Source organism: Rhodamnia argentea, chromosome 5 (genome assembly GCF_020921035.1).
Source record: "Rhodamnia argentea isolate NSW1041297 chromosome 5, ASM2092103v1, whole genome shotgun sequence".
NCBI lineage: Eukaryota > Viridiplantae > Streptophyta > Magnoliopsida > Myrtales > Myrtaceae > Rhodamnia > Rhodamnia argentea.
The window spans coordinates 3127551-3153789 of record NC_063154.1 but is presented as its reverse complement, the minus strand read 5'-3'; the positions used below and the strand labels follow the sequence as shown (position 1 = coordinate 3153789).

General features: G+C 40.8%; 2 protein-coding genes and 1 non-coding gene across 8 annotated transcripts; 1 reads left to right on the top strand and 2 right to left on the bottom strand.

Annotated features, from left to right (window-relative positions):
* Positions 1-223: 223 nt before the first annotated feature.
* On the bottom strand, positions 224-14543 carry LOC115726698. Of its 2 annotated transcripts, none has more exons than XM_030656677.2 (18): positions 13831-14543; positions 12757-12836; positions 12044-12094; positions 11166-11654; positions 10810-11067; positions 9854-9919; positions 8653-8826; positions 8076-8127; positions 7716-7997; positions 6991-7101; positions 6233-6424; positions 5072-5347; positions 3960-4583; positions 2545-3026; positions 2376-2436; positions 2229-2297; positions 1202-1802; positions 224-733 (listed from the first exon to the last, which is right to left on the bottom strand). In XM_030656677.2, the coding sequence occupies exons 1-17, from the start codon at positions 14062-14064 to the stop codon at positions 1716-1718; spliced, it is 3588 nt and encodes a 1195-aa protein (XP_030512537.1). In that variant the 5' UTR covers positions 14065-14543; the 3' UTR covers positions 224-733; positions 1202-1715. The 2 variants fall into 2 exon arrangements, with proteins under 2 accessions (XP_030512537.1, XP_030512539.1); XM_030656679.2 differs by having other exon boundaries at positions 224-660.
* Positions 14544-15578: 1035 nt separating this feature from the next.
* LOC115726699 (UDP-glucuronic acid decarboxylase 3) lies at positions 15579-25342 on the bottom strand. 5 transcript variants are annotated; one of them, XM_048279444.1, is made up of 13 exons: positions 25116-25202; positions 18589-18687; positions 18302-18388; positions 18009-18096; positions 17422-17513; positions 17242-17306; positions 17073-17161; positions 16722-16799; positions 16466-16559; positions 16266-16332; positions 16105-16168; positions 15979-16019; positions 15579-15812 (listed from the first exon to the last, which is right to left on the bottom strand). In XM_048279444.1, exons 3-13 carry the CDS (start codon positions 18380-18382, stop codon positions 15627-15629), a joined length of 945 nt encoding a protein of 314 aa, XP_048135401.1. In that variant the 5' UTR covers positions 18383-18388; positions 18589-18687; positions 25116-25202; the 3' UTR covers positions 15579-15626. The 5 variants fall into 5 exon arrangements, with proteins under 5 accessions (XP_048135401.1, XP_030512542.1, XP_030512543.1 ...); XM_030656682.2 differs by lacking the exons at positions 18589-18687; positions 25116-25202 and adding exons at positions 18746-18858; positions 18947-19308; XM_030656683.2 differs by lacking the exons at positions 18589-18687; positions 25116-25202 and adding exons at positions 18746-18855; positions 18947-19308.
* A 742-nt stretch (positions 25343-26084) lies between these two features.
* TRNAH-GUG lies at positions 26085-26156 on the top strand. The gene has a single exon. It is a non-coding gene; the product is annotated as a tRNA-His (tRNA).
* The last annotated feature ends 83 nt before the right edge of the window (positions 26157-26239 follow it).

Genomic DNA, 26239 nt, shown 5'->3' with positions numbered 1-26239 from the left:
TAATGATAGTCTTGTTTCCTCGCTGACTTTTGGTCTCGTCGTCAGGGGAAAGCAGCACTATTATTATTGATCGTTACAATGTTGTGTTACGGACTCTGCATGCCAATTTTGTACATGAAAATTAAAGCTTTGCAAATCTAGACACTTGATGAGAGTCCAATTTGCTAGGTGTGATTTTCCTGGTTCAATTTATATTATGATGGTATACGAAAAGAAGCGACGGAAACATTCTCGCTCTCATTACTTCAAAATTTCATTCATACATGAACAAACTCTCTCAACCAATTGATTATACAACAACCGCAAATTAGTTGAAGCAGCCAAAACAGGGGAAAGAGGTCATGACCACATAAAAGCAAACAACAAATATATACAACAGCTAGAAATAATTAATGAACAGATCAAGAACCAGACTGGGCAGACATTGAAGATGCCCCTAATACTTAGCATCCTCAATGGTGCCTCTTCAGAGCACTTGTACCGCAAATCAAGTATTTGCAGGTCCTACACATACAGAAGGTACAAAATCACGGCCCTCTTCATCGACGAGACCTCGCATCGACTTCTCAAGTAAATTTGAGAACTTGAGAAACTATTATTGCTCCTGTAGATGGTCATCATCGTATCCTCATTGCTGAGACGCTATAGAGGCTGCCAGATCTGAACAAGGAAACAAAAAGATTTCTTCCAAAGGTCCATCAGACTTTTCATGCATATACAATGGATGCCCAAACTGCTTCAAAATATTAAAAAAAAAAAAAAAAACACGTAGAAAAAGCTATCTCAGAGCCAAAAATGTGAAAAAAGAAAAAATAATGATGCAAGCTATTATACACTCTTGAAGTGAACACAAACTCTCCCATATGCTGAGGGGGCCTCTCATATATGAGCCTGACTATCGTTAGGAGGACCCGTCCCACTGAGAATGTGTCTCGACGATGGCAAAGTGATATACTGAATTTCCTGGTAACTTGACGCACCAAGAACAAGACAATTACAGAGGAGAACCCATTTCACTTTGGACCCTAATTCACTCTAACAAAGCCAGGATATATCTTCCTAAAACAGTGAAGGAAACTAGTCTTCCTAGCATAACATATAAATATAGGAATTTGATTAGCTTAACGGGGTCACGGCCAAGCACACTCAGAAGCTACAAGAGAAATGAATAGAGAAACGAAAAAATGGCCAAGATGAGTACCTGAGGGTATGTTCCATGCCATGAACTTCAGCAGGTGAACATGATGTGATAAGAGTCAGCATACTAATAGCATCCTCCAGGGACAGCTCAGTGCAATGACCTAGAAAACCTCAAGTCCAGAGCTGTCAGCTATACATCACAGATTTCCCGGTTTTTCCATTGATAGCTAGCCCTACACATGTACAACCAGGAGGAGTAATGTTTCGTAAGCATGCACTCCATCACTCCACTTCTGCATCCGGAAAAACATCAACGATGACAATTGCTCATGCCAGAGAATGTATCATACTTCAGTGAATTTTCTAACTCCATCCCATACCATAGCTCCAAAGTCAACTTTAAAACATATCCCTTTCTGCGGAAGGCTCAAACTTATTCTGATCCACAATGTTCGTGGGAGAAGATCCTCATTCCGTTTCCAGATCATTTTGAGGAAACTTAAGCTTTGCTTATCAGGATGTGAACAGTATGGGCATTAGGGTCTTAACTTGTCTCTCATAATCACTACTTGATGTCACAACTCAATACCCAGATCGTTTGCCAACTGAAGTATGCCACGCATCTGAAGATATGGATTCTCCAACAACTTCTCATTGTTGCTCTGCAAAGCAGTAATAAAACCGCAATAAGTGAGAAGCAAATTCTCCATACAAAATAGGTCAAGTATACTCCTTCAAAATTCCAATAAGAAATGGAAGGATAAGTGGTGCCCTGTCTTCTAAACCAACATCAGGTTTATAGGATTTTGGTTTTACATAATAAATCCTCAAATGTAACTAGTTAACGCCTATTCGGAACAAAAACTATCCAAAGTACTGAGGAAATCATCAAAATGGCATGTTAAAACCATCCGTGAGTTTAGTTAGCTTTGTTACCAACCCTTCTCTAGATCTGCTAATAGGATGACTGTCCAACTTCCTCTAAACTGTCTACAGGATAAGTGGTGTTGTCATAAACATTTATTAGCTTAATCACTGCGAGTCTGAATAATACTAACATGCAAACACACCATCACTGCATGCCTCACCTGCTGAGCTTTGAAAACAAGATTCTGAAGCATGTGTTGATACTTCTCAGGTTTCTCTGTCATCATCCTCTGCAGATGTCATATCGTATAAGTCAGCAGATTAAAAACAAGAGTACTAATAGATGGAAAATAGAGATGCTTCCTTGCCTTCAAAAGAAAAGCTGAAGAATAATAAGCTACCCTTGAGTCTGTGTCATCTAAAAGTTCTCTGCAAGTTGACAAAACCAGTGCTTAGATTCTTCACATACTCCAAAATCTAAGATATGATTAAAAAAAAAAGAAAAATCTCACAGGGATGAGAGGTAAATGCAATCACCTGAAGAACTCTTCTCCACCGACTTCTTCAAAAGCAGGGGGATCCACCGTGCATTTACCAATTAGAAGCAACAAAAGGGTAGACCGGATGTCTGATCCTGCCCCAGGCAGGTTGCCCCTTCCTTTGCTTCCAACAGCAACACCTAATGCGATGTTGTCCGTCGCAGCACTAGCGAGTTGAATCAATGGCCAATAGAATAAAGCAGCAGGAACACGGGCAACTAATTGCATGGGAACAACAGCACGTCCTTGCAGAAGCAACGCAGCCATTGAAGCTGTCCCATGATAGAAGTTACCATTACTGTTGGCTCTGCCGTGAGCTTCTTCCATAGATTCCCCTCTGAGGCAGTTCTCTTGTGGAGGAGCTGGATCACCAATATCTTTTTTCTTATTCTCACTGGCGACACGCACTCCCTCTCCAATTTGAGTGGCACTTGCCGGCGGAACTTTGAGACACACTTGAGAGAAAAGAATATCGCACATCTGTGTATTAACAGAGGAAAAAAATGCAGTTAGGATAATAAAATTCCTATTAATTCTGTCAAAAGAAATTGCAGAAGTAGCTTTCGTAGAACATGTTAACAACTTAAAGCATCCGATTTAAGTTAATCACTTGGTGCTACTCAAACAACAAAAGCCAAACAGTATCTCTAACCAGAACTTTGATAAGTTCTAATGACTTGATGCGGGCACAGCAAGAATCAGTCTTACCATGCCAACATCCTTTTCTTACTAACTAATCAGAAGCTTTGCGATTGACTATATAAATAAATGCTTGAAGATATGACATATTTCAAAACACATTTTTCTTTAAGGAGCTTTCACTTGAAGTTTCGTATATGATTTAGGCCAAAAAAAGAAATTTCTCTACATCAACTAAGAGCTGCCTTCTTCATTGTGCATGCTGCTCTGCCTTCTTATAGTTCTTACAAGCTTATCTAGTGAGGAATAGAATAGATATTATGTTTTGGCTAAGGAATACGCAATATCTAGCTTTGCATGACAGGTAAAATAGATACAGAACATATCAAATTTTCCACATTTTAATCATTAACATCACTAGTCAAACAACAAACTACCAATCACGTCAATAATATAACAGCAAATGCAACAGGTCAAGCTATCCGATAGCTGGGTTATCATTGTTTGTCCCATCGTAGGTGGCAGTTCTTATTCCAGCCACATATTATTAGATCCCTCGGCATTCTAATCACATGTATCACCCAAGCGCAAATCGCAAATCAGAACATTAATAGCACTTGGAAGGCCCATTGAAGCATGAGAATAATGATCTTTGAGTAATGTATGGAAGTATGTTCTTGACCAGTTCATGTAGAGTTATGTTTTCCCTTGCATGTATCACATTTCCAAGGTTCAGAAACCAGACAACTAGGATGGGTTCTGCAAGCAACATACCTTTAGAATATTCATGCGATCAGTTTCATTTATCTGGAAAACCAGTAATAAAGCACTGCTCATGATGTCAATTACTGCATTTGCCTTCTTAAGACGGCTGTCATCAAAAGTGTGATCAGGACCACTGCTGTTAAACCGCTGCATTTCCTTCTCGTCCAGTAAAAATTTGCAACGCATAAGAAGCCTCTCCAGAACAAACAGGAAACCCCATCTAATGCTGTTGTGCTTTGATTTCAAAAGCCCACACAAAAGCCATACAGACAAGGGGATATCTGAAGCAACAGAATAATCAGAAGCTCCTGCATCAGAAATTCTCTTCTGCAACGTTTTTATATTTGACCATATACTAGCATCCTTTTCCTCATTAATTTCTGAAATAAGCAAATCTCCTAACCATATGTACCCATTTCGACGGCATGAAGTACTTTCCGAATGAAGGAGAGAATGTAACGTGGACCAATGGAGATTCACGTCTTTGCCAATACCATTTCGTAAGGATGTTTCTCCAATTTTCCCAAGAACATTGAAGGACTTTGTGATCGGTACCATATGAGAGAACTCCTTGTCCAAGTGACTAAATGAACTCACTAACACATCAAATCTCTCAGTTATGTTTTCCAAGAGCTGCAAAATAATGCAATATCCCAAATTCAGAGAAAAGAGTAAGTAACATCATCGTTAGCAGCCAAACTTGTGAGCAAAAGCTAAGTGTCATCCAAGGGATGCAAGACTTCACATGTATAAATTAGGAGGAACCATTTTGAAAGATGGAGAAAAAGAAACTGGAACAAAATAAACACTGGTCCTCCTCAAGCAAGAGGCAAAGGAGGATGAATCTCCTCTAACTTTTGAGAGAAACAGAACAAAAAAAATGGGAAAAATGAGGCAGCTGCATTACACATCAATACCCTCATGTCAAAGGAACATGTAAAACTCTTAAGAACAGCAATCCAGGTACATATGTATGCCCACATGCACAGGTGTTCACACAAAATAAAATTAAAAGAATATAACATTTAGATCTTGCAGATATACCAACATATTTTCCTTGAAATTCAAAACAAGACAATGCAACAGAAGGTCAAACAGAGATCCAGTGAAAGTAGAAGTACCATATTTAGTCGTTCACTGTTTGGGTATCTGTCCAATGCATCAGATATTGACCTTCTCAAGATCTCACCAATTCCCTGTACTCCCAGTTTAACAGAAATATAGAAAGCTTCAGGTGCATCTGCCAGAGTGAGCAAGGTTGCAAGAGGTTGAATCTCATCGTCAGTGAATTCAGAGACTCCAGTAGCTGAACATGCTTCATTGATTTGATTTAACACATAGTCAAAAAGCACCAGATACAAATTTCTCCTTTCTTCCCTTGAGTTCACAAGCGAATACTGCAAAGCAACACACAGATGTGGGGAAAATCAATCAGGAATCAGGATGATTTTGGAGAAGAATGCTGTATATTTTTTATTACATATATAAACAAGCAACTAAAAACCAACCAATAAATCAGAGTAACGCAACCAATCTCAGGTCATCAGAACAAATTCCGTTGCAAAAGTATATTTGTGCACGCAGATATAATTTTGTGCTCCCATTTTCATCCGGAGACATGGCTAGACAAGAAGTTTATATATTTGACAACTGTGTTTGCTACATTATTGAATCCGTAGAGACTTCAATGACCCCTCACGAAATTTAGTAATTGTTTATCACAAGGTAGATAAACAACTAGTTCCTTCAGTAGAATTTCTGCAAGTAAAAAGAAAAAATTAGATGAGAAAGGTTAACCGGGTAACAACCCATTTACAACTAACTTCAGAGCAGTTCCTCCAGAACAATATCCAAAAGAATAACTACATTTGAAGGACTGGAACTTTTATCTGCCCATTAGTTAATGTGTTGAAGTGTCAATCTTTATGCATAACTGTCTCTGAAAGAAATAAGTCACAGGCTGCTCATAAGGAATAAACCTAAGAAAGAATCAATCAACTAATCCCTGAAACAGAACAAACTTTATCTAACACTTGAGATTTTGTTAAAGCAAAGAAAAAAAATCACAGTTAATTTAATTTATAGTCCCCATACCATTGTAATTAATATATTGTTTCTTCAAAGTGCCATGAAAAAGAGGAAAGTTAAAAGTGGGAAAACAAAAAGATCTTAAGGAAAATTATAAACCACTACACAAAGAAGGCAATTTAATCCCAGTAGGGGCAATACACCCATCTTTCAACCACAGACAAAATCAAATAGCATATTAAAAGTTTGCATACCTCAAGTAAAATAAACTCAATCCCTCCAATAAGATCAACCTGGTAAAAGACAAAAAGCGGGGTACTTGAAACAGAGTCAGTGGATTCATCAGGAAGTTGATAAAACATGTTAGTTAGCATAGAAATAAGCTTGTTGTGAACAATTTCTGCCCAAGAATTCTTCCTGCTGATCTCTAATAGTGATTTGACAACCTGAAAATTATTAAAAAAAATCTCAAATCAGACATTGCACTCAGATTATATAGATAATACATAAAAAAAACAAGACAATATAACAGTACATTTGTCCATCATCACGAGCAAAAGAACATCAATGAACACAGTTAGAAGCTACGCTCGCCCCAGGTCACTGATAACCTAGCCCACAAAAATATGGACCATGATGACTATCAAAACAAGAGAAAACCAGATCACTTTTAGTCCAGGGCAACTCAAACCATAGACTAAAACATGACACAACTTCTGATATAGGAAGGAAGATGAGAGAAGTTTGACTCCATGTTTCCCTTTTCTTACTAAAATCCGTAGTTTCAGTTCACATCTAGTTAAAGATACCAGAACACCTCATGTATTTTCATTGTTCACTTGTTTTGAAGTCTATATCTCAATAACCTAAACAGTAATTAGATATCTATACACGATGCTGACAATGATATAAGTGAGGCTGATGATAACATCTTCTCTACTACCTGGAGCAGAGAGGAGACAAATGATGCTTCCAAGGACATATAACATAGACATGGAAGAAGGTCGCTCACCCTTATGTCCAGACCTTGCAGCCTCTTCCTCCAAATTTTTCCCCTATCACACACAAAATAGAGCAAACAGCTAAGTGCAGAGGCCCAGACAGATTCTTCCGTCTCTTCCATCTGTTGAATAAGCAGAAGTAACCCTTGAGAAGATTATGTTGAAATAATCTAAGAGGAAGAACACAACATAAATTGATACTGCGTACACAAATTCTATGTTTTGGCTGACGGAACATCTTACTATTTTGATATTTCATTTAGGTCTGAGTTACCAAGCCACCTCTTCACTCACGTTGTTCAAGTTCAACCGTGAAGTGAAAAATCTCATACAAAATCTTTGAGAGATTCCACTAAAAAAAGAAAACATATGCAAAATAAGGAACACAAATTAAGATTTTAAATGATTATTTTGCTTTCTTCAAGTTATGCAAACCATATCATTCAGAGACCGGAGCCTTCTAAGATAATTATCAAGAAGTCCCAGATTCCAATAGCAAAGCTCCCAATTTCAAATATATTCGACCTTAATTTGAAGGGAGAGTTTGAAGGCATTGTCAACAATGCAAATCTTTTAAAGAATTCAAAATTTCAAAGAGTTCGTTCATGCACACCAATGCCATGCAGATTCTTCATGATTTGGATAAGTCAACACATAACAATATGCTTACTCAAACCAACTAAAAATGCAAGAGACATTGCCTCAAAGTTTTAGGTTTTGGTTAATCATAATTTACCTGAACGAGAAAGAGAAGAATTTCATATAGAATGTTCAGGATCCAAGACTCCAAATCATCGATAGCTGTGGAAGATTCCATTCTTTTGAAAGAACTTTTTACCAGCCCAGGTATTCCAACTTGAGTTTCACCATCAAGATATGTCTCTTGACAATATTCTTCTTCAATGGTGGAAGGAATGTCTGTCAGCACAGGCTCCAATAGATGAGCATGGACTCCAAGGTTCAGAATTAAATCAAAAGCACGTGCCTTGCACTCTGTTCTAGTAGAACTTAGCATTTCCTGGAAGAGCATTACAAGTAAATTAGAATCCTTGAGCACAAATTTTCATTGAACTTATATATCCATTTGATACAGCACCTGAAGCATAGACAGGGTGAGAGGAGCAGCAGGCCCAGGGTCCAAAACATACCTACAAGCAGAATCCCCAGTTCACTTTGTTCTTTACATCCAACTCAAAAATTAAGAAACAATCTAAAAAACAATCACCAAATGCACCATGGTAAGAAATTCATCTTGAAAATTATGAAGATCCAATCAAAAAGATCTAACATGTGCCAATATTCTCTCTCAAACCCATGAGCTCAAGTCACAATACCATATCATGCAGAGAGCACTTAGCCATATGGTTAGTTGGGAGAATAACTTAGGCATACATATTAACATGAAGCAACCCCCCAAAATATAGAAGTTGGTAATGCCGTGATTCAATGCTGTGAAAGATATGCAGGTGACTTATGCAAGTAGTAATGTATGTCTCAATGCGAACTGAACATGCAAGTACAGCATATATGGCAGATCATATTGACCTCTGTGATCAAAACACCAATTAACAATGAAGTTTTAAGCACAATCATCATAGGGTCACACATCAAGAAAGTGCATTAAGTTAAGGTGCATAGGCACAGATTGGATGAAAAAGGTAATTGGAATGTACATGTCTATAACAAGTTTAACGAGAACACTGATGGCAACATCCATCGTTGGCTTTCCAGCATTATTTAATCTTGATACAGTCATGACGTTCGCATTTGCAGAAGATGTCTCCAAGCAGACTGAAGCAATCACCTCCCGAACCTCGGCAGGATTAAGCCGCAGAGGTTGTTGCTCACTGAATGATAGAAACAATTAACATCAGGGGAGAGAGACAGATTGATGAATCAGCCTGGAAAGAACATATATGCAAGAATTGTTTGCATTGGAACATGGAACTACTGCGCGATCTAAAAGCCTCTATAAGACATGCATCTCAAATAAAAACATCCAGATTAGAGGACAAAGAAGAGTTGTTTTCATGCTTTGATTTGATTATTGGCTATAGGAACTAAGTACAGACATTGCTGAGCTAGGGTAATAAAGCCACAAGAGGAGGAACAGAATAAATTTTGAGGAAGATTCATTGCACTGGAAGTGTGAAGTATCCAGTGACAGCCATAACCTAAAGCCATATTCGATGAAGCTGAGCATTTCTTTGGTCAAATTGGTCGAAAATCCACGAGACACAAATTCTGGTAAATTTTCGACATTAACTAAATATAGGATGGTTTGTGTAAATTCGCTTAAGGGAATGAAAATCATGTACAATTGCCCATGCAAGATGCAGCACAAATACATGACTACATGAACAATGAGCATGAGACATGAGAATCAGTATGATTTGTCCAAAGAGTGCAAAAAGATACATGTAGCACCAAATTTGGAACAAAACTATTCGAATCACACTTCCAAGCTTCAGCTGTTAGATCAGTCTTTTTAACATAACCCAATACATAGCTAGAGGGGAATATCCAATTTCCCAATTCCCACAGTTCATCACATGTTAATCCATTTAAAACAAAAGACAAGCTTCGGATCTGCATGTTCATGGGTTTGGGGCACATTTGCACAGGTTGGGTAAATGAAATTAAGCTTCCACTCTTAAATGTATGGCTTGAAGTCTGAACACTCTCAATTACTTTAACGGACTTTACTCAAAAAGATGAACCTCAACAGTTACTTCCACATGAACCTCACATTAACATTCCACATGAACCTCACATCAACCATTATCCGGACCAATTCTCAACACTTGGAAAAATAACTACACATCTGCATGAGACAATGCTATGTATGAGAATTAGAAGTTAATTATGCCATACCTGTAATGACGGTATTGGAATAGTCGTCGAGCACGAGGTCGGAATGTGCTTGTAGGAGATTCCTCCCTGAAAAATGAGTCGCATGTTCAACTGATAATACCGAAATGAAGCTTTTGATCTTAGACATGGGTGATATAAACAAGAACAATAGACAAATTCTGTTCTTAGACTCTTCAGTTTCCCAGCATTCCTCATATCTAGTTAAGGACCATCATTTTTTAACCAGAGGAAGCAAATATAAGACTCATACTGCAATATATGCAGCCCATATTAAGAAAACTTATTAAACTGTATAAAGCAGGATGTCTTGCTATCAGAAAAAAGATTTTCAAGGCCAAAAAGTATCAGAAAAAAGATTCATTGTAATATAGAAGCGTCCCATAAGATGCGGATGTCTTGCTATCCATCCTACTGTAAGCAGAAGAAAGCAGGACAAATAGCCCCCGCAAACAATCAAATGTACTTAAGAGCAAGCATCTCATGAGAGAGCATTATCACACTACAAAAGGTCCTTCAACGTAAGATTTAAGGCCAGCAGCAAACCAATGCCAATTTAAACAAGAACCAACCAAAAAGGACATATACCTTCCTGGAATATCCAACCAGAACACAGTCAGCCAAATTGTTTAGAAATAGCGCCACATAAGGAGTGAGGGAGTGAGGGAAGATCCAACTTAAAATAAGTCATGACCAAATCAAATCTTGCATTCTACGGACATCTGAGAGAGAGTTCCAAATTTGTCTGCAGCTTTTCTTTTCTTTTTTGGCAAAAAAATTGTCTATAGCTGCCTGTTGACTTACTTCCAAGTTTCAGTTCACTTACTCAACAAGTACTAGTTAAAAGGTTTCAGTTCGTTTACTCAGGTATTTGGTTAAAAGGAGTCAACACACTGCATTTCACAGATAAGGACGGTGCCTCTTACACACGAAAAAGCAATTGTGAAATGAATGCATACCAAATTTGATGAGGGCCTGGCTTAGACCGTTTAGAAGCTGTTATAGCTCTTAGATGAGGACGGGCAGAGGCAGAGCTGGTGATTGTCGTGACAGGAGAAGGTTGCAACAGTTGATCAAGATAAGGCATATCAGCACTGCCAAAATACTTCCAAGCCTGGCCTTTCATCTTAGATTCCATATCGCCCACAAGGAGTGCAGCTGCACCTACTTCTAGGAAGTTATGTGCATTCATGTCTTGGGAGCTCACAATTCGGTCACTGTGTCATAGCCCACGTCAATTACACACTTAAGCTAAATCGCAAGTAGGCATAAGGTTCCTATGAAACGCCTGTATGTGCAGTTGAGAATGAATTACCTTTCAGGTGATGCAAATGATGACTGATGCTCCCCTAAAAGACGCCACTTGAGGACATCGGGAGCTATATAATCAAGATCCTCAACATAGTCAATACTTTTAGGATTGAGTTTGTTCTGAGAAGATATACTTGAATCGTCCTTGCTTTCAAGAGATTCCCCGCCATTTGGGGGGCTTAACTGAGAATTGAAAGATCTTTTTAACAAGGATGATAATGATGGGAGCAAATTTTTGGAAGCCGAAGCAGCTCCAACAAAAGCTGCTGGTTGGAATGACCGCCTTGGAATATGTTGAGCCACGAGAGAACGAATATAATGCAGTGACTTAATGAGAGCTCCAGAAGCAAAACTGGACACAGGCAAAGGAGGCGCTGAAGATGGTGCAGCCTGACTTGGAACTACTCTGCTATTTGGGTTAGCATCACATTCAGCAATTGTGTTAATACAAAACCGATCAATGTGCTGTAGCGTCTCCTCACTGGGTCTATATCTGTGAAAGTAGAAGGAACTGTAAACTCCTGAACCACAGAAAAACCATAGGAGAAAGTTCCTCAAAAGCTCTATGACGATATGTACTCAGAAGGATGAGGCGCGCACCAAGCACTAAAAACATTCAATGGAAAGAACCTATTTTGGTGCTTGCATAAGAAGTACATCACTAAGGATACTCAAAACCTATTACTTTACAATTCGCAGAAGCCAGAAAACTGAAGCTCGATAAAACCATCTCAAACATCTTCACTTTTGAAGAGGCGATTAATAGAAGACCAAGTATCTTAATCAATCAACAGGCGAAAGGACCTCAACCACAAAAATTAAAACAACCATCCATCTACAATCTATTAGCAATCAAATAGTCTGGATACTTGAGGCACGTACCTTAGTAGGTATCTTTTCAGAAGAGACACGCATCTAGCCACTACAGCCGGGCTGCCAATTTAGAAGTAAAACCGCAAATTAATCACCGCAAATTAACCAAACTAATTAAACACATCACAAAAACATCCAACTAAAAATCAAAAGCATAATCAAACGATTTTTTTCTAGCTATGGTCTGGGGCTTCAAAAAGAGAACTATTGAAAATGTCATCTTGAGGTCAAAGAATCGAAAATGATGTGTGAAACCAGAGAGCAATCTAACAGCTGGAAGTGTTCTTCATCCTTTCCCTTTGTTAATAACCTTGTAGAGCTAGTTCGCAGGAGGAGGAAGAGAAGAGTGGGCTCGTATAACAGAAGTTGGTGCCAGAAGCATTCAAATGACTGAGAACTCAACAGTTGCAAGCCCAGCACCTTTCCCCAGGTTATCTAAGGGAAAATGAAAGAGCAGATTGCATACCACATACCAAAGTAAATTACTTGTACACCGCAATAGATAGATAAGGAAGAATGTGTTAACGCATGGTCTGGCCATGTCAGTTTCGAATTACTTGTATTAATGTAGTGTGAGTTTTGGGTTTGCCTCAATAAATTGCTCTCGGTTGCATCATCCTCAAATCATGTTATCGCTTCAACTCAGAAGTTGCCACTCCTATATATAACAGTTGAAAGCCTAACAGCGGTGGTTGTCAAAAGATTCAAAGATACAAACATACCTGCGGTCTCTCTCTGAAATAGTGTGCTCTATCATAAAACTGTAAGCCAGGTCAATTGTTGCAGGCTTAGCCAGATAGTCCTGCCATTGACAACTTGTCAGAATCTAACCTTTAACTCATAAGTTCTAACATATACATGTAAAAAGTTCTTTTAAACAGTTTCTCCAAAAAGTACCACCACATCATTTATCTGTACCTTGACAACTGCCAGCAATAATGCCGCATTTACAGAAACATGGTCTTAGATAAAGGATCGAGCTTCAATTTTCAGGAAAGTTCCGTGATTTCAGATATAAACTTATCAGGGAAGCACATTTTATTATTCTTAAGACTACAATTTGAAGATTCGCAAAGAAAGATGAAAGCCCGCTGCAAACCAATTGTAAACGTTTTCTGCCAAGCAATTAAAAAACACTTGCATGGACTTGTGGTGGCAACAGTTTCTTCCCAACTAGACTCAAGTCAACAATAACTTGTTGCCAAAATTGGACATCCCGTTGAAGCATAAACTGTGAACTTTATCCTAGCTTTTGAGAAGGGTATTGTCTTGCAAAGATTATCATAAGACTGCCTTCCTTAGAAGCTTGCAGTAATTAACTGAACCATTCAGAATGGTCAACTGGCTAGTGCAGCGGCAATGTGCTTCAAGGGTGGGCCCCCCTTTTCGCCATAATGCTGACAAATGAGCACATGTTCCTTATGAACATCAAACTATATCCAGCCTGAACTCTCTAAATGATATAGCAGACTAGCGACATTTTTCCATAAATCAATTCGTTCATCTATGACAGCTGGGAAGATAGATTCCACGTGCAAATTGGCCCCACTTCAGCTGAATGATCCACCTTTCAATTCAGCATCAATTCCAAGCAACCAAACTGAGCATTGAATACCACTTACTCCGCAATCAAACCAAACTAATACCAAATCACGTCCACCACTGCGAAACCCAGACTCCAAACACCGCCATCCAGGACCAAAATCAAAACTTTGCAAGATCTAACCAAGACGGCAAGACCCAACAAAATCAAGAATCTAGAAAACAAATAGGAAAGGATCGAAATTCAAGCGCACCCGAAGAGTTCTGGAAGCTTCAAAGGCAACAGTGGAGGATGGGGCCCCACTGTGAGCCGAGCTAGAGGAGAGGCAATCGGCGACGGCTCGCCTCAACGGCTCGGGCCGCTTCCTCGCTGAGGAAGATCTCAACCTCGAAACGCCCAAAACGACGGGGCTGTTAACCCCGCCACCGAATTGGTGGTGCCTCGAGCTGCTCGGGCTGCTTCTCGAGGGGCTGAAGATGGAGGACATGGATGCTGCGCCGTGCGGGAATCCTACTCTTCCCCGCAAGGAGCTTGAAGGCCTTCGATGGTGGGATTGGAGTGAAGTCACAACGCAAAGCGAGAGTGACTGAGTGTGGAGTTTGTTCGTTGCCTCTACATTTGAACATCAAAGAGAACTACAGTTGGTTGTGTGAAAGAGAGAATTTTGGGTTGAGATTTCGAACGAGGATGGAGGTTTTTCATGTTTCTCTTTCCTGGGTTTCTTGAATTTCGGGGATGCGCATATTAGCTGTACGAATTGGCGCAGATTTATGATGTTTCATTAGCTGTCAGAGAGAGAGAGATTTGGGTGTTTGTGGAGTTTTAAGTGGGAAGATTAGATTTAAGGGGTAAGCTCTGAGATGGAATCTGGTTTTCCTAGGGCAAAAGGAAAAGAGGACATGAGTGGGCGATTATCAGATTTCTTAAATGGGATTTACCAAAATTATGTTAACTAAATGACCAAAGTACCCTCTCTTGCTTATTATGCTTAGTTTCTTTTTCTTTTTGGAATAATATTTCAAATGGCCCTTAAACTTTGGTCTAACGTGCAACGCAGTCCCTAAACTTTTATTTTATCAACGTGATCCCTAAAATTTTAGTTTTATGTCCAATTTAATTACTAAACTTCATGAAAATGTTCAACATTATCCTAAATTTGAATTAACGAAAGAATTATATATTTTGGGACTAAATTAAATATATAACAAAAATTTAGAGTCTACATTGAACAAATTTAAAGTTCACGTACGATATTGCACATTGAGCTAAAGTTCAAGGACCACGTTAAACAAATTAAAAGTTTAAGAACCACATTGCATATTGAGCAAAAATTCAAAAGCCATTTGTGTTATTTTTCATTTTTTTTTGCCGGAACTTGTTATGTGCTTAGTTCAGAGATTTAATTGCCAATATGGTTTTTCTTCTTCTTGTCAGTTATTACACAAAAACACGAGTGAATGAGTAAAACAACAGCAAGCCCAACATAGACACCGTTGCACTGAATTTAAAGCAGTGTTAACTTTTTGATTTTTTGAAAAGAAGTTTTTCATAACATCATGATGCATTTTATCATGTGGGATTCTTACTTGGCCAAGAAGAGATTTTCCAGTCGTGTAAGATAAGAAAAGGTTACCGCCTTTCTTTTAATTATGAAGCTGTCATTACAATAATGGGATTTCAACTGAAAGGATGTCATTACCATAACAGTATTTCAATCAAAGCAAGAAACTACATTAAAGAACCGAAAAAATCACTGAGAATTGCAAGCATTTTCAAAAGAACCCTTCATCCATTGTTGGTCTGAAAGAGGCACATACAATACTAATCACCACTGTCCCAATCTGATCGTTTGTGTGGCAGGAGAATCCACATGCTGATGGAAAAGGGGAACAGAGAAAGGAGTTGGACGAGGACAGAATGGGATTGAAGTAGAAGCTCAGCGTTCACAACCGAGGAGATAAGCTCGGCTCACTGACGAAACAAGGGAAGAGAAGATGATAATTTCAATCTCGAATACGAGAATGCTGTATGCTGTGGGGGTATGATTGTTCAACACTTTCGGGGTCTCTCGAGCCTCGTTCGGAAATCGTTCTCCATGAGCGGCAGGCCATCGCGCAGCTTCACCTTTGGCTCCCAACCGAGCAGCTCCTTGGCTTTGGAGATATCTGGCTTCCTCTGCCGGGGATCGTCCGGCGTGTTCTCCACCATGGCAATCTTCACCTTAGGATTGATAAGCTGCGGTGTCGCATAATTGTATGTAAATGGAAAGTTGACATCAAGACCATTAAGAATGATGTATTCTTGAAATCATTATGGTGCAGTGAGTCATCGGACCGTGGATGAGACTCAGGTAATGTATCACAGATCAACAATGGATTGATAAAGAAAAAGAAAGGCACACCTCCTTAACATTCTCGGCGAGCTCAAGCATAGTGAATTCACCTGAAATGCCAAATGAAAGTAAGAAGCAAAATAATTTCACTACACACTAAATCATTGTGTCATTGAAAAGGTGCAGCATCGTGACCTGGATTCCCAATGTTGATCGGTCCAGTATGATCTCCCTCCATCAGTCGTATAAGGCCATCAACCTTCAAATATTCCATGGATAGAGTTAAGGCTCTGGTACTGTTGATGCCCAGTGCCTCATTAGAACAATATGACAAAGGATGTATAACTCTCTAATACCATATCAGAAACATAGCAGAAACTTCGAGTTTGAGTTCCAGGCGCCTGAACAGTCAAGGGCTCGTCCCTGCACATAAAGCGGCGTTTTTTCGGTGATGATGATGCGATTGGTTGTAAGCCTAAATCCAGGAGTCCAAACGTGGCAAAAATGTTGGGACAGTTGATGAAAAATCTTGAGTTGCAAGAAACAGCAGGCCTACCGAATTGCCTGAGCAATGAAGTTGCTAACAACACGGCCATCATCAATATTCATCCGGGGACCGTAGGTGTTGAAAATTCTAGCAATCCTTATCTCTGCCAAGGTTAATAAGGCATGTAAGATTGGAAAGATGTTTAGACTCGAGATATAGACAAGACCTACACACCACACTTGCAGTTCTCATCAACAGGACCTACACACCACACTTGCAGTTCTCATCAACAGGTAAAGTGGCATAAGGAATCGTGGCATTCTACCTATCCCATGCTGCCTGTGATAATCAAACATTAAAGTCTCAGCGACACGCTTCCCCTCATCATAGCAGCTTCTAACTCCTGCAGAATTTCGACAACCACTTTACTAATCAATTCAGAAGTTCTTCCGAAAGAACTCGTCAGAGCATTTCTGCCAACACTGCCACAATACCACAAAAGTAATGCCCCTCTGGCTACCAAGAGAGTTAAGATAGATAGTGAAAATTACCCTATTGTCACTAGGAATAGAATCCTTATTCAAATTAGACAACTTAAACATGATGCAAAGAACTCAACCTCCTATGACCACAATGCACCAAGCTTTTCACCTAAGTCCTGACTAAGTATACATACCGATTGGGTTCACATTTCCCCAGTAGCTTTCGTTCTGAGGATGCACAAGAGGATCGCCATAAACCTCCGAAGTAGACGTCAGCAAAATCCTGTAATATGACCATGTGCATTAATGAGAGACTAAAGACAGATTCACTGTCAAGGCGCCAACAGGGATAGTAACCCTAACCTTGCTCCCACCCGCTTGGCAAGACCCAGCATGTTCAAAGTACCCATGACGTTGGTTTTTATGGTCTGTTCAGCATCAAATATTTTGAGTCAGATCTTCAATAAAATGCACAAGGAGTGTTGGGTATGAAGGTTGAGGCTCAACTAGCTGGTCCACAGAGAGAGAGAGAGAGAGAAGCACCTTGACAGGATTGTATTTGTAGAAGATCGGAGACGCTGGGCAAGCAAGATGGTAAATTCGATCAACTTCCACTAGCAATGGCTCCGTGACATCTGCATAATGTACGGACATCATATCCCAACTTCAGCTGCTTTTAGGGTGTGATGATACAGTCATCGAAGTGGAAGAGAAAGGTGAGGATTAACAGCAGTAAACTTCAGATTCCGAGACCAATTAGAACTTTATAATAGCATACAAGACAGGAGTTATCATGAAGTATATACACTCTGATGCTTCCTCAACATGCTGTTTTCAATACTTCATCATGAACAAGATTTTGAAAACTGGGTCAATAATCTTGCTTCTCCATCTACATTTCGGATTTCAAAGTCGCACCCCAGGTATGAATGCTCTCGGCCACACTAAAAGTAAAATTGAGTCAGGTGTCAAGTGAAAATCCTTTTATTGTTTTTGAATTGTGAGCGAGCATTGGCAGTGGAAAGATGGTGATTGAATCCAATATCTCGAGGGTGGATTACAACCGGACAGGCATTTTCAACGGTCTGTGATTGCTCTGCTAGATACGTAACCAGCTCAAGAAGAGATACCGTGGCGAATTAGCTCGAATCTTGGATGGCCAATCCATTTCTTCAGATTAACCTTGGATCCAGTGAAATAGTTATCTGCGACAATCACCTATAACAGAATAATTCGCAGAATAAATGACGATATCCATACTATTGATGAAACATAACTGTTACTGAAGTGTTTTAGCCATGAAAAAGGACAGTGTTGGATACTGTTCAATAAATGAAAACCTTCAGGATCAAAATTTATCTTATTCCCACCAAAGAGGAAAACCTGTCAAAAGGCTATAAATTGGTCCGCTATGAGAACTAACCTCGTTCTTCTCATTTTCCATCAACTTGTCCACCAGGTGAGAGCCAATAAATCCAGCCCCTCCAGTAACCAAAATCCTCATGTTGGACTGCCATGAGAGAACTTATTTATATTACGATTTTCATAGTATGAACATGAATATTAAGTGAAAGGAAATCTGGATTTGCTTTAACACCAAAATGAACACGTGTTTGCATCGAAAAGGAAGATCCGAGGCGAACCTGAGCACAAAAGACAGTACTTGAGCTTGCCAAAACGATGAGCAATCAGACACAAAACATTTCCTACCCTCTATAATGAGATTTGATTCAGAACATAAAACAGTCAGACAGGCAGGTTGGAGTCCATGACAGAAAACAAAAGCTCTCATGCACAAAGCTTTTACACCTGCTGCCAATGAAAAGAAACCGATCACCAAACGTTGATCCGATTATTGTGCATTTACCTGGAAAAATTTCGAGAATCTCAAAGGAGAGGGGATTGGGGGCGGTTTCGGAGAAGTGTGGTTTTCTCCATTCGCGACTTCTCTCGCCATTGCTCGAACAAAAATCTACTCTGCTGAGCACAGAAAAGAAAAGACGGGTCAGTCTTGTCCCCCGCACCAGGAGGAAACAAATCCCCAAATTCAACTGTCCTGATTCCGGACCAGTTAGCCGCACAGACGTATACAGAATTCCCCAAAGAATGCTTGTGGAGGAAACAAAAGCACCAAATCAAAACTACAGAACAAAATTACAAAAAATTGATACTTGGAATGTCGTCTGAACGAAACAGCAAAAGGGGTTAAGATGAAATGAACCAGCAGAATCTGAGACCCTGGGTTTGTTTTGCCCGTTTCTTGATGAACGGGCTTAGTTGATGACTATATATGGCGTTGCTAATCCCAAATCAGATGGGGCGCTACCAAACTGCTCCAACCAGAGAGAGAGAGAGAGGGTAGTTAAATGACAGCGAAATCTTTGCAAGCAAGAAAAGGCAAAAATACCAAGCAAAGCTTCGCAACGACAAGAGAAGTGTTAAATATGTCTCGAGTTTAAAATTGTTATTGGCACCACAAGACAAAATATGGGGACCACGTTTGATCATTCTTCAAGATTTTGGTTCGACACTTCTCTCTTGAGTAATGATAGATCAAGAGAAGAATGATAGATCAAGAGAGTAATGGTAGATCAAGAGAGGGGCTTAAATAATATATTTTGTTGTGGAGCCCATGGAGTAAAAGAAAGAGGGTTTTCTTTCTTTTAATCTATCCCTAGCAGAAGCCTTCGTAAGATGAGGAGGAAGAGAAGGAAGGAAGGGGTTTTCTCATATATAATAATGAGCACCCAAAAGGAGTGATGGAGTGAGCCGCACAAAGAAGAGAAGACCAAGTAGAGAAAAGCCGCGCGAGAAAGAAAGCAAGAGACGTTCTAGTTTCTTGGCCGTGCGCGAGCCGTTGCTTGGGCTTGAACACGCGGACGGATTTGTGCTTCGTGAGCTTTATTTATTTTGTTATATCCAAGTAAGTTGTTTATTAGTAAACACTTTGGGTTTGGGTATAATCTAGGTGCGGGAAACACGAGCGTATTGAGCGATTGTAATTCCGATTCTCCGATTATAGTGGATTGTTCTTCTTTGGCTCTCCCGTGGATGTAGGTACCGATATTCGGACCGAACCACGTAATTTCCGGTGTCCTTTATTGTTCATCGTTATTTCTCGTGGCTTTTCGCATTGACTTATTTGCAAGATCCGGGTTAGCTTCCGCACGTTATATTTACAACAATTGGTATCAGAGCACCAGGTTCGGATATTCTAGATTGTGATTTGGGGCTTTTGCTTGTCCGATTATTATCTGGATATCCTGTTATTGCAATTATGTCTGGAGTGAAAGCTGAAATTGAGAAGTTTAACGGGAGGAACAACTTTGGGTTATGGAGTCTCAAGATGGAGGCGATATTGACAACTCAAGGTTTAGCAGAAGCATTGGAGGGCAAGGCCGAGTTGCCCAAAACGATGACAGATCTTTGAAAAGGATGTGGTAATGAGGAAAGCTAGAAGTTTAATCTCGTTGAATTTATCGGATGAAGTGTTAATAGAGGTTGGTGAGGAGAAGGATACCGCAAGCATTGTGGACAAAACTCGGGCGCTCTATGTAACGAAGGGTTTGAACAATCGCTTATACATGTTGAAGAGGATGTTCCAATTCGGATATACTGAAGGTACGTCTATCAGAACCCATCTAGATGAATTTAATAAACTCATGATGGATTTGAAGAACGTCGGTAAGACACTTGATGATGAAGAGAGGGGCATGATGTTGTTAGCTTCCCTACCGAGTCATGGGAGCACTTTGCGATTCAGCATTGCGGGGGCGTACTACGATTACCTCGGAAGAGGTAAAGTCCGCCTTATTTTCTAAAGAGTGGCGGAGAAAGTTGCGAGATGACGATCTAGCGCAGGATGTAGCGCGAGGACTAGTGATTCGGGGTAGAGAGCAACAACGAGGGTCCAATGGCGGCGAGGTAAAAGCGGATCTAAGTCACGCTATAGAAAGTCCAAGGGACGCGTGAAGTGCTTTGAGTGTCACGAGGAAGGGCACATCGGGAGAGATTGTCCTAAGTTGAGAAACAGAGGTGATAAGCGAAAGCCACAACCAAGTGTGGCGAACGTTCTTGAAGAGAGCACTAGTGATGCGAGGGACTGTCTTGTGTGTGGCTGCGGGTTCATCGGGAGATGAATGGGTGCTAGATTCGGGGTGTTCTTATCATATGACGCCTCATAAGAACCGGTTTACTACTTACCGGCTGCGAGATGGTGGTAGAGTTACTGTTGGGGAATAACGCAGCCTGCAAGGTTGTGGGGATAGGGACGATTCGGATTCGGATGCACGATGGCGTGGTGCGCACATTGACGGACGTAAGGCATGTACCGGAGCTCAAGAAGAACCTTATTTCTCCGGGGACACTCGATGATATCGGGTGTAAGTACACCGAAGGTGGAGTCTTGAAGATCTCTCGAGGTGCTATGACAGGTGATGAAAGGGAAGAAAGTGAGTTCTCTCTATCATCTACTTGGGAGAGACCGTGACGGAGAGCTGCCGCAGGTTTCATCGGGTGAGTCGATTCGATCTAACTCGTTTATGGCATATGCGTCTAGGGCACATGAGTGAGGCGGGTATGACGATCTTTGAGTGATAGAGGGTTGTTAAAGGGTCGAAGACAAGTAAGTTAGACTTATGTGAGCACTTGCATCTTTGGGAAGCAGCAGCAGGATTAAGTTTGCTACGGTATTCATTCGACCAAGCAACCGGTAGAATATATTCATTCGGATGTCCGGGGCCCGTCTCCTGTTCCTTCGAAAGGAGGTGCTCGTTATATGCTTGACATTTATCGACGATTATTCCAGGAAGGTATGGGTATACTTTACGAAGCACAAATCGATGTGTTTGATCGGTTCAAGAAATTTAAGGCATTGATTGAGAAGCGATCGGATAAACGGATCAAGTGCCCGAGAACCGATAACGGCATGGAGTTACGTGGTAAAGATTTTACCGAGTTCTCGAGAGAGAAGGGATTGTGAGACACCGCACAAACTGGGACACCACAAAGAATGGCGTGGCGTAACGGAAGAAACGAGAACTTTACTTGAGCGGGCTCGGAGCATGCTTTCGCATCTTTGGAATAGGCAAGGAATTTTGGGCCGAAGCAAAGGTGAACATGGCATGTTACCCGATTAATCGATCTCCATCATCCGCTATCGAGTGGAAGACTCCGGAGGAAGTATGGTCGAGGAAACCCGTTGATTACTCCGGATTGCGAATATTCGGATGTCCCGCGTATGCTCATGCGAGTGATGGTAAGCTTGAGCCGAGGTCGAAGAAGTGCATATTTCCGGGTTATGCACATGGGGTGAAAGGCTACCGGCTGTGGTGCACCGATCCCGGATCACCCGGTTTTCTAATCAGCAGAGATGTGATTTTCGACGAGACCGAAATGCTTCGACGGAGGAGTTACGAGACACAACCAGCAGAGCGGACGGATCATGGTGTTAGTAGTGAGGTGGAGCTTCGGTGGAGACTCCGGAGACCTCGGAGGTAACAGATGTTGAGACTATGAGATGAGGCCGCAATTCCCGAAATCGGTGATAATGAACAACCATGCATACTGCAGCATAGTATAGCCGCAGCATGACGAGAGAAGGCAAATTAAACCACCGGTACGTTATGCTTATACAGATTTTGCTTATGCTTTGACCGTAGGTGATGAGGTGGAGACAGATGAGCCTTCGTCTTACTCTGAGGCGATGGCTAGTTCCGAGTCGTCGCAGTGGCTAGGGGCTATGAGTGAAGAGATGGAATCACTCCATCGAAATCAGACATGGGAGTTAGTTAAAGTACCCAAGAGCCAGAAGATTGTCGGAAGTAAATGGGTCTACAAACGGAAAGAGGGCATCCCTAGTGTCGAGGCGGCGAGATATAAGGCGAGACTTGTTGCGAAGGGGTATACCCAGCGGGAAGGCATTGACTACAGTGAGGTGTTTTCTCCCGTGGTAAGGCATACTTCTATTCGTGTTTTACTTGCCTTAGTTGCTTTGCACGGGATCTCGAGTTGGAGCAAACTTGATGTGAAAACAGCGTTTCTTCACGGTGAGTTGGAGGAGCAGATTTACATGAGGCAACCGAGAGGGATTTGCTATTCCGGTAAGGAAGATCATGTTTGCTTATTAAAGAAATCTTTATATGGGCTGAAACAATCTCCTAGACAGTAGGTACAAGCGGTTTGACGCTTTCATGGCTAGTCGGGACTATTCAAAGAGTCGATGGATAGCCGTGTTTATTTCAGGGAGATTGGAGGACGGGTCTTTGATATATCTCGCTATTATATGTTGATGATATGTTGATAGCGGCCGAAAAATATGTCCGATATTGATGTGTTCAAGAGGCGGTTGAGTGCTGAGTTTGAGATGAAAGATTTAGGTGTCATGAAGAAAATATTGGGTATGGAGATTTTGCGTGACAGACTGCAGGATTATTACGTCTGTCTCAAAAGAAGTATATTGAGAAAATTGTTGCACGTTTTAATATGCAATCAAATAAGTCTCAGTGAGTACACCATTAGCGAAGCACTTTAAACTTTCGCTTAAGTTATCGCCGCAGACCGAGGAGGAAGAGGAACATATGTCTCGTGTTCCTTATTCTAGTGCAATGGGTAGTATTATGTATGCTATGGTATGCACTAGGCCCGATATTTCACAAGCATCGGTGTAGTTAGTCGTTATATGAAACGTCCGGGTAAAACTCATTGGGAAGGCGTGAAATGGATCCTCGAATATTTGAAGGGGACATCGGACGTTGGTATAGTATACCGGAGGGACAATAATGGTAGTGAGACCACTGGTTTTGTGGATTCCGATCATGCGGGTGACTTGGATGAGTGCGGGTCTTTAGCCGGGTACGTGTTTACGCTTGCAGGTGGTGCGGTTAGTTGGAAGGCGTCATTACGGGATCACGTGGCCTTGTCGTCAACCGAGGCAGAGTACATGGCACCGACCTTTGTAGCGAAAGAGGCAATATGGTTGCAAGGTTTGCTCATGGACTTTGGGTTAGAACAGAAAAGTGTTGATATACACCGTGATAACCAAGGTGCGATTTATCCGGCATATAATCCGGTTTATCACGAGCGAACGAAACATATCAATATCAGGTACCACTTCATCCGAGATGTCTTAGCGAAGGGTAAGATTGTTGTGAAAAAGATTGCTACAACAGAGAACCCCGCGGACATGATGACTAAGCCTGTTCCTTTGGCGAAGCTCAAGCTTTGCTTGAGCACTATTAGGCGTCTGTAGAGAGTGAACGCCCGTGGGGCGTTGGGAGAGCAAGCATGGATGATGAGCATTATTAACTTGGCTTCAAACATCGAGCCAAGGTGGAGAATTGTTAAATATGTCTCGAGTTTAAAATTGTTATTGGCACCACAAGACAAAATATGGGGACCACGTTTGATCATTGCTCAAGATTTTGGTCTGACACTTCTCTCTTGAGTAATGATAGATCAAGAGAGTAATGATAGATCAAGAGAGTAATGGTAGATCAAGAGAGGGGCTTAAATAATATATTTTGTTGTGGAGCCCATGGAGTAAAAGAAAGAGGGTTTTCTTTCTTTTAATCTATCCCTAGCAGAAGCCTTCGTAAGATGAGGAGGAAGAGAAGGAAGGAAGGGGTTTTCTCATATATAATAATGAGCACCCAAAAGGAGTGATGGAGTGAGCCGCACAAAGAAGAGAAGACCAAGTAGAGAAAAGCCGCGCGAGAAAGAAAGCAAGAGACGTTCTAGTTTCTTGGCCGTGCGCGAGCCGTTGCTTGGGCTTGAACACGCGGACGGATTTGTGCTTCGTGAGCTTTATTTATTTTGTTATATCCAAGTAAGTTGTTTATTAGTAAACACTTTGGGTTTGGGTATAATCTAGGTGCGGGAAACACGAGCGTATTGAGCGATTGTAATTCCGATTCTCCGATTATAGTGGATTGTTCTTGCTGGCTCTCCCGTGGATGTAGGTACCGATATTCGGACCGAACCACGTAATTTCTGGTGTCCTTTATTGTTCATCGTTATTTCTCGTGGCTTTTCGCATTGACTTATTTGCAAGATCTGGGTTAGCTTCCGCGTTATATTACAACAAGAAGAGCCCGCACCTAAACGCATAAGCAATCAACAGGCACAACCCACAAATGGAAATCAACAATTGATGATAACGCTGATACCAAATTGATCGAAAATCATGACTGCACAAAGAGAGAGACAGAGAGACAGAGAGATACATACACCCACAAAACAAGATTTAAGGATTTTTTTGCAGGATTACTCCAGAGAAACAGAGGGAAAGATCTGGCAGTGTTCTGCTCCAACTGGCGTGTCTCCTGTGAAAATGGCCGAGAGAACTTCGTTCGACGGTCCAGAGAGTGCAATGCGATTGGCAGATCTCGCGCGCAACGCCATGACGTGCCGTCTTTCACTTCCTCGTTCTCATGCATTTCATGCAAATGCCGTATCGAGATGAGGTGAGGTGCGTCCGATCGACCTTTTCTTTTCTTTTCGACGTTTTAAAAGAACAACCTTCCCATATTCGAAGATCAAATATTTTTTGCATTCTTAAAGCCAATGGAAGACCCAGCAAAAGAATTAACCTTCATCTTCAATTGTGTCAATTAAAAGGTTAACCTACCAAGCGAATTCAAAGAATCACGCTAATTAGAAAGTTTATGGAGACCTTGTTGGCATCATGTCATCAAATTCAAATTTGTCAAGAGACGATAAGTCAATCATGTCAAAGTTCATTGTGTGCTTATCCACCACGTTGGATCCAACGCCTCACTCATGACTTCGCTATCAATATGGAAACTCGATTGTTCTTCAATCTCGTCACTCAAATATGAAAATATCGTATTTCTTGACGTGACTTGGCGACTTTGAATCGATATGACTAGATTATTCAGTCCGACATCGTAAAAAAATCGATATTTTTTCATCACGGATAAATCAATTGAAAAGCACGTTTGCTTGAATCAATACAAGTTTTTGAGGGACCCTGCTCAGGATCATCTCAATTGTCTCAACTCATGATCAAACATCATTTTACGTTCACGTTTAGTTTGTCCAACGACCATAACCAGCTATCCATCGCGCAGTTTGAATGACCTCTTCGTAACGATTATTCATTCACCATCGTCTATGCCCATGCAATGTAATAACTATAATCTAATTTTTTACATTATATAAATAATTTTTCGACTGCTTGTCATCTAGTGGCTGTAGTTTAGTGGTAAGAATTCCACGTTGTGGCCGTGGAGACCTGGGCTCGAATCCCAGCAGCCACAACATTTATAGCTTTTTACTCCCCATTTTTTTTTATTTCTTTCATTTATAATACTGGGAGATTTGTTTAATTCCTCGTAATTCC

Coding starts and splice junctions, on each gene's coding strand:
- LOC115726699 (XM_048279443.1), bottom strand. CDS start 25,313: ATGCATGAGAACGAGGAAGTGAAAGACGGCACGTCATGGCGTTGCGCG. Junction 18,389..25,115: donor CAAAAAAATCCTTAAATCTT/GTTTTGTGGGTG, acceptor CTCTCATGGCAG/TCCAACATGAGGATTTTGGT. Junction 17,307..17,421: donor ACAAATACAATCCTGTCAAG/GTGCTTCTCTCT, acceptor GATGCTGAACAG/ACCATAAAAACCAACGTCAT.
- LOC115726698 (XM_030656677.2), bottom strand. CDS start 14,064: ATGTCCTCCATCTTCAGCCCCTCGAGAAGCAGCCCGAGCAGCTCGAGG. Junction 12,095..12,756: donor ATTTCAGAGAGAGACCGCAG/GTATGTTTGTAT, acceptor CTAAATTGGCAG/CCCGGCTGTAGTGGCTAGAT. Junction 9,920..10,809: donor CCAGGCCCTCATCAAATTTG/GTATGCATTCAT, acceptor CTCATTTTTCAG/GGAGGAATCTCCTACAAGCA.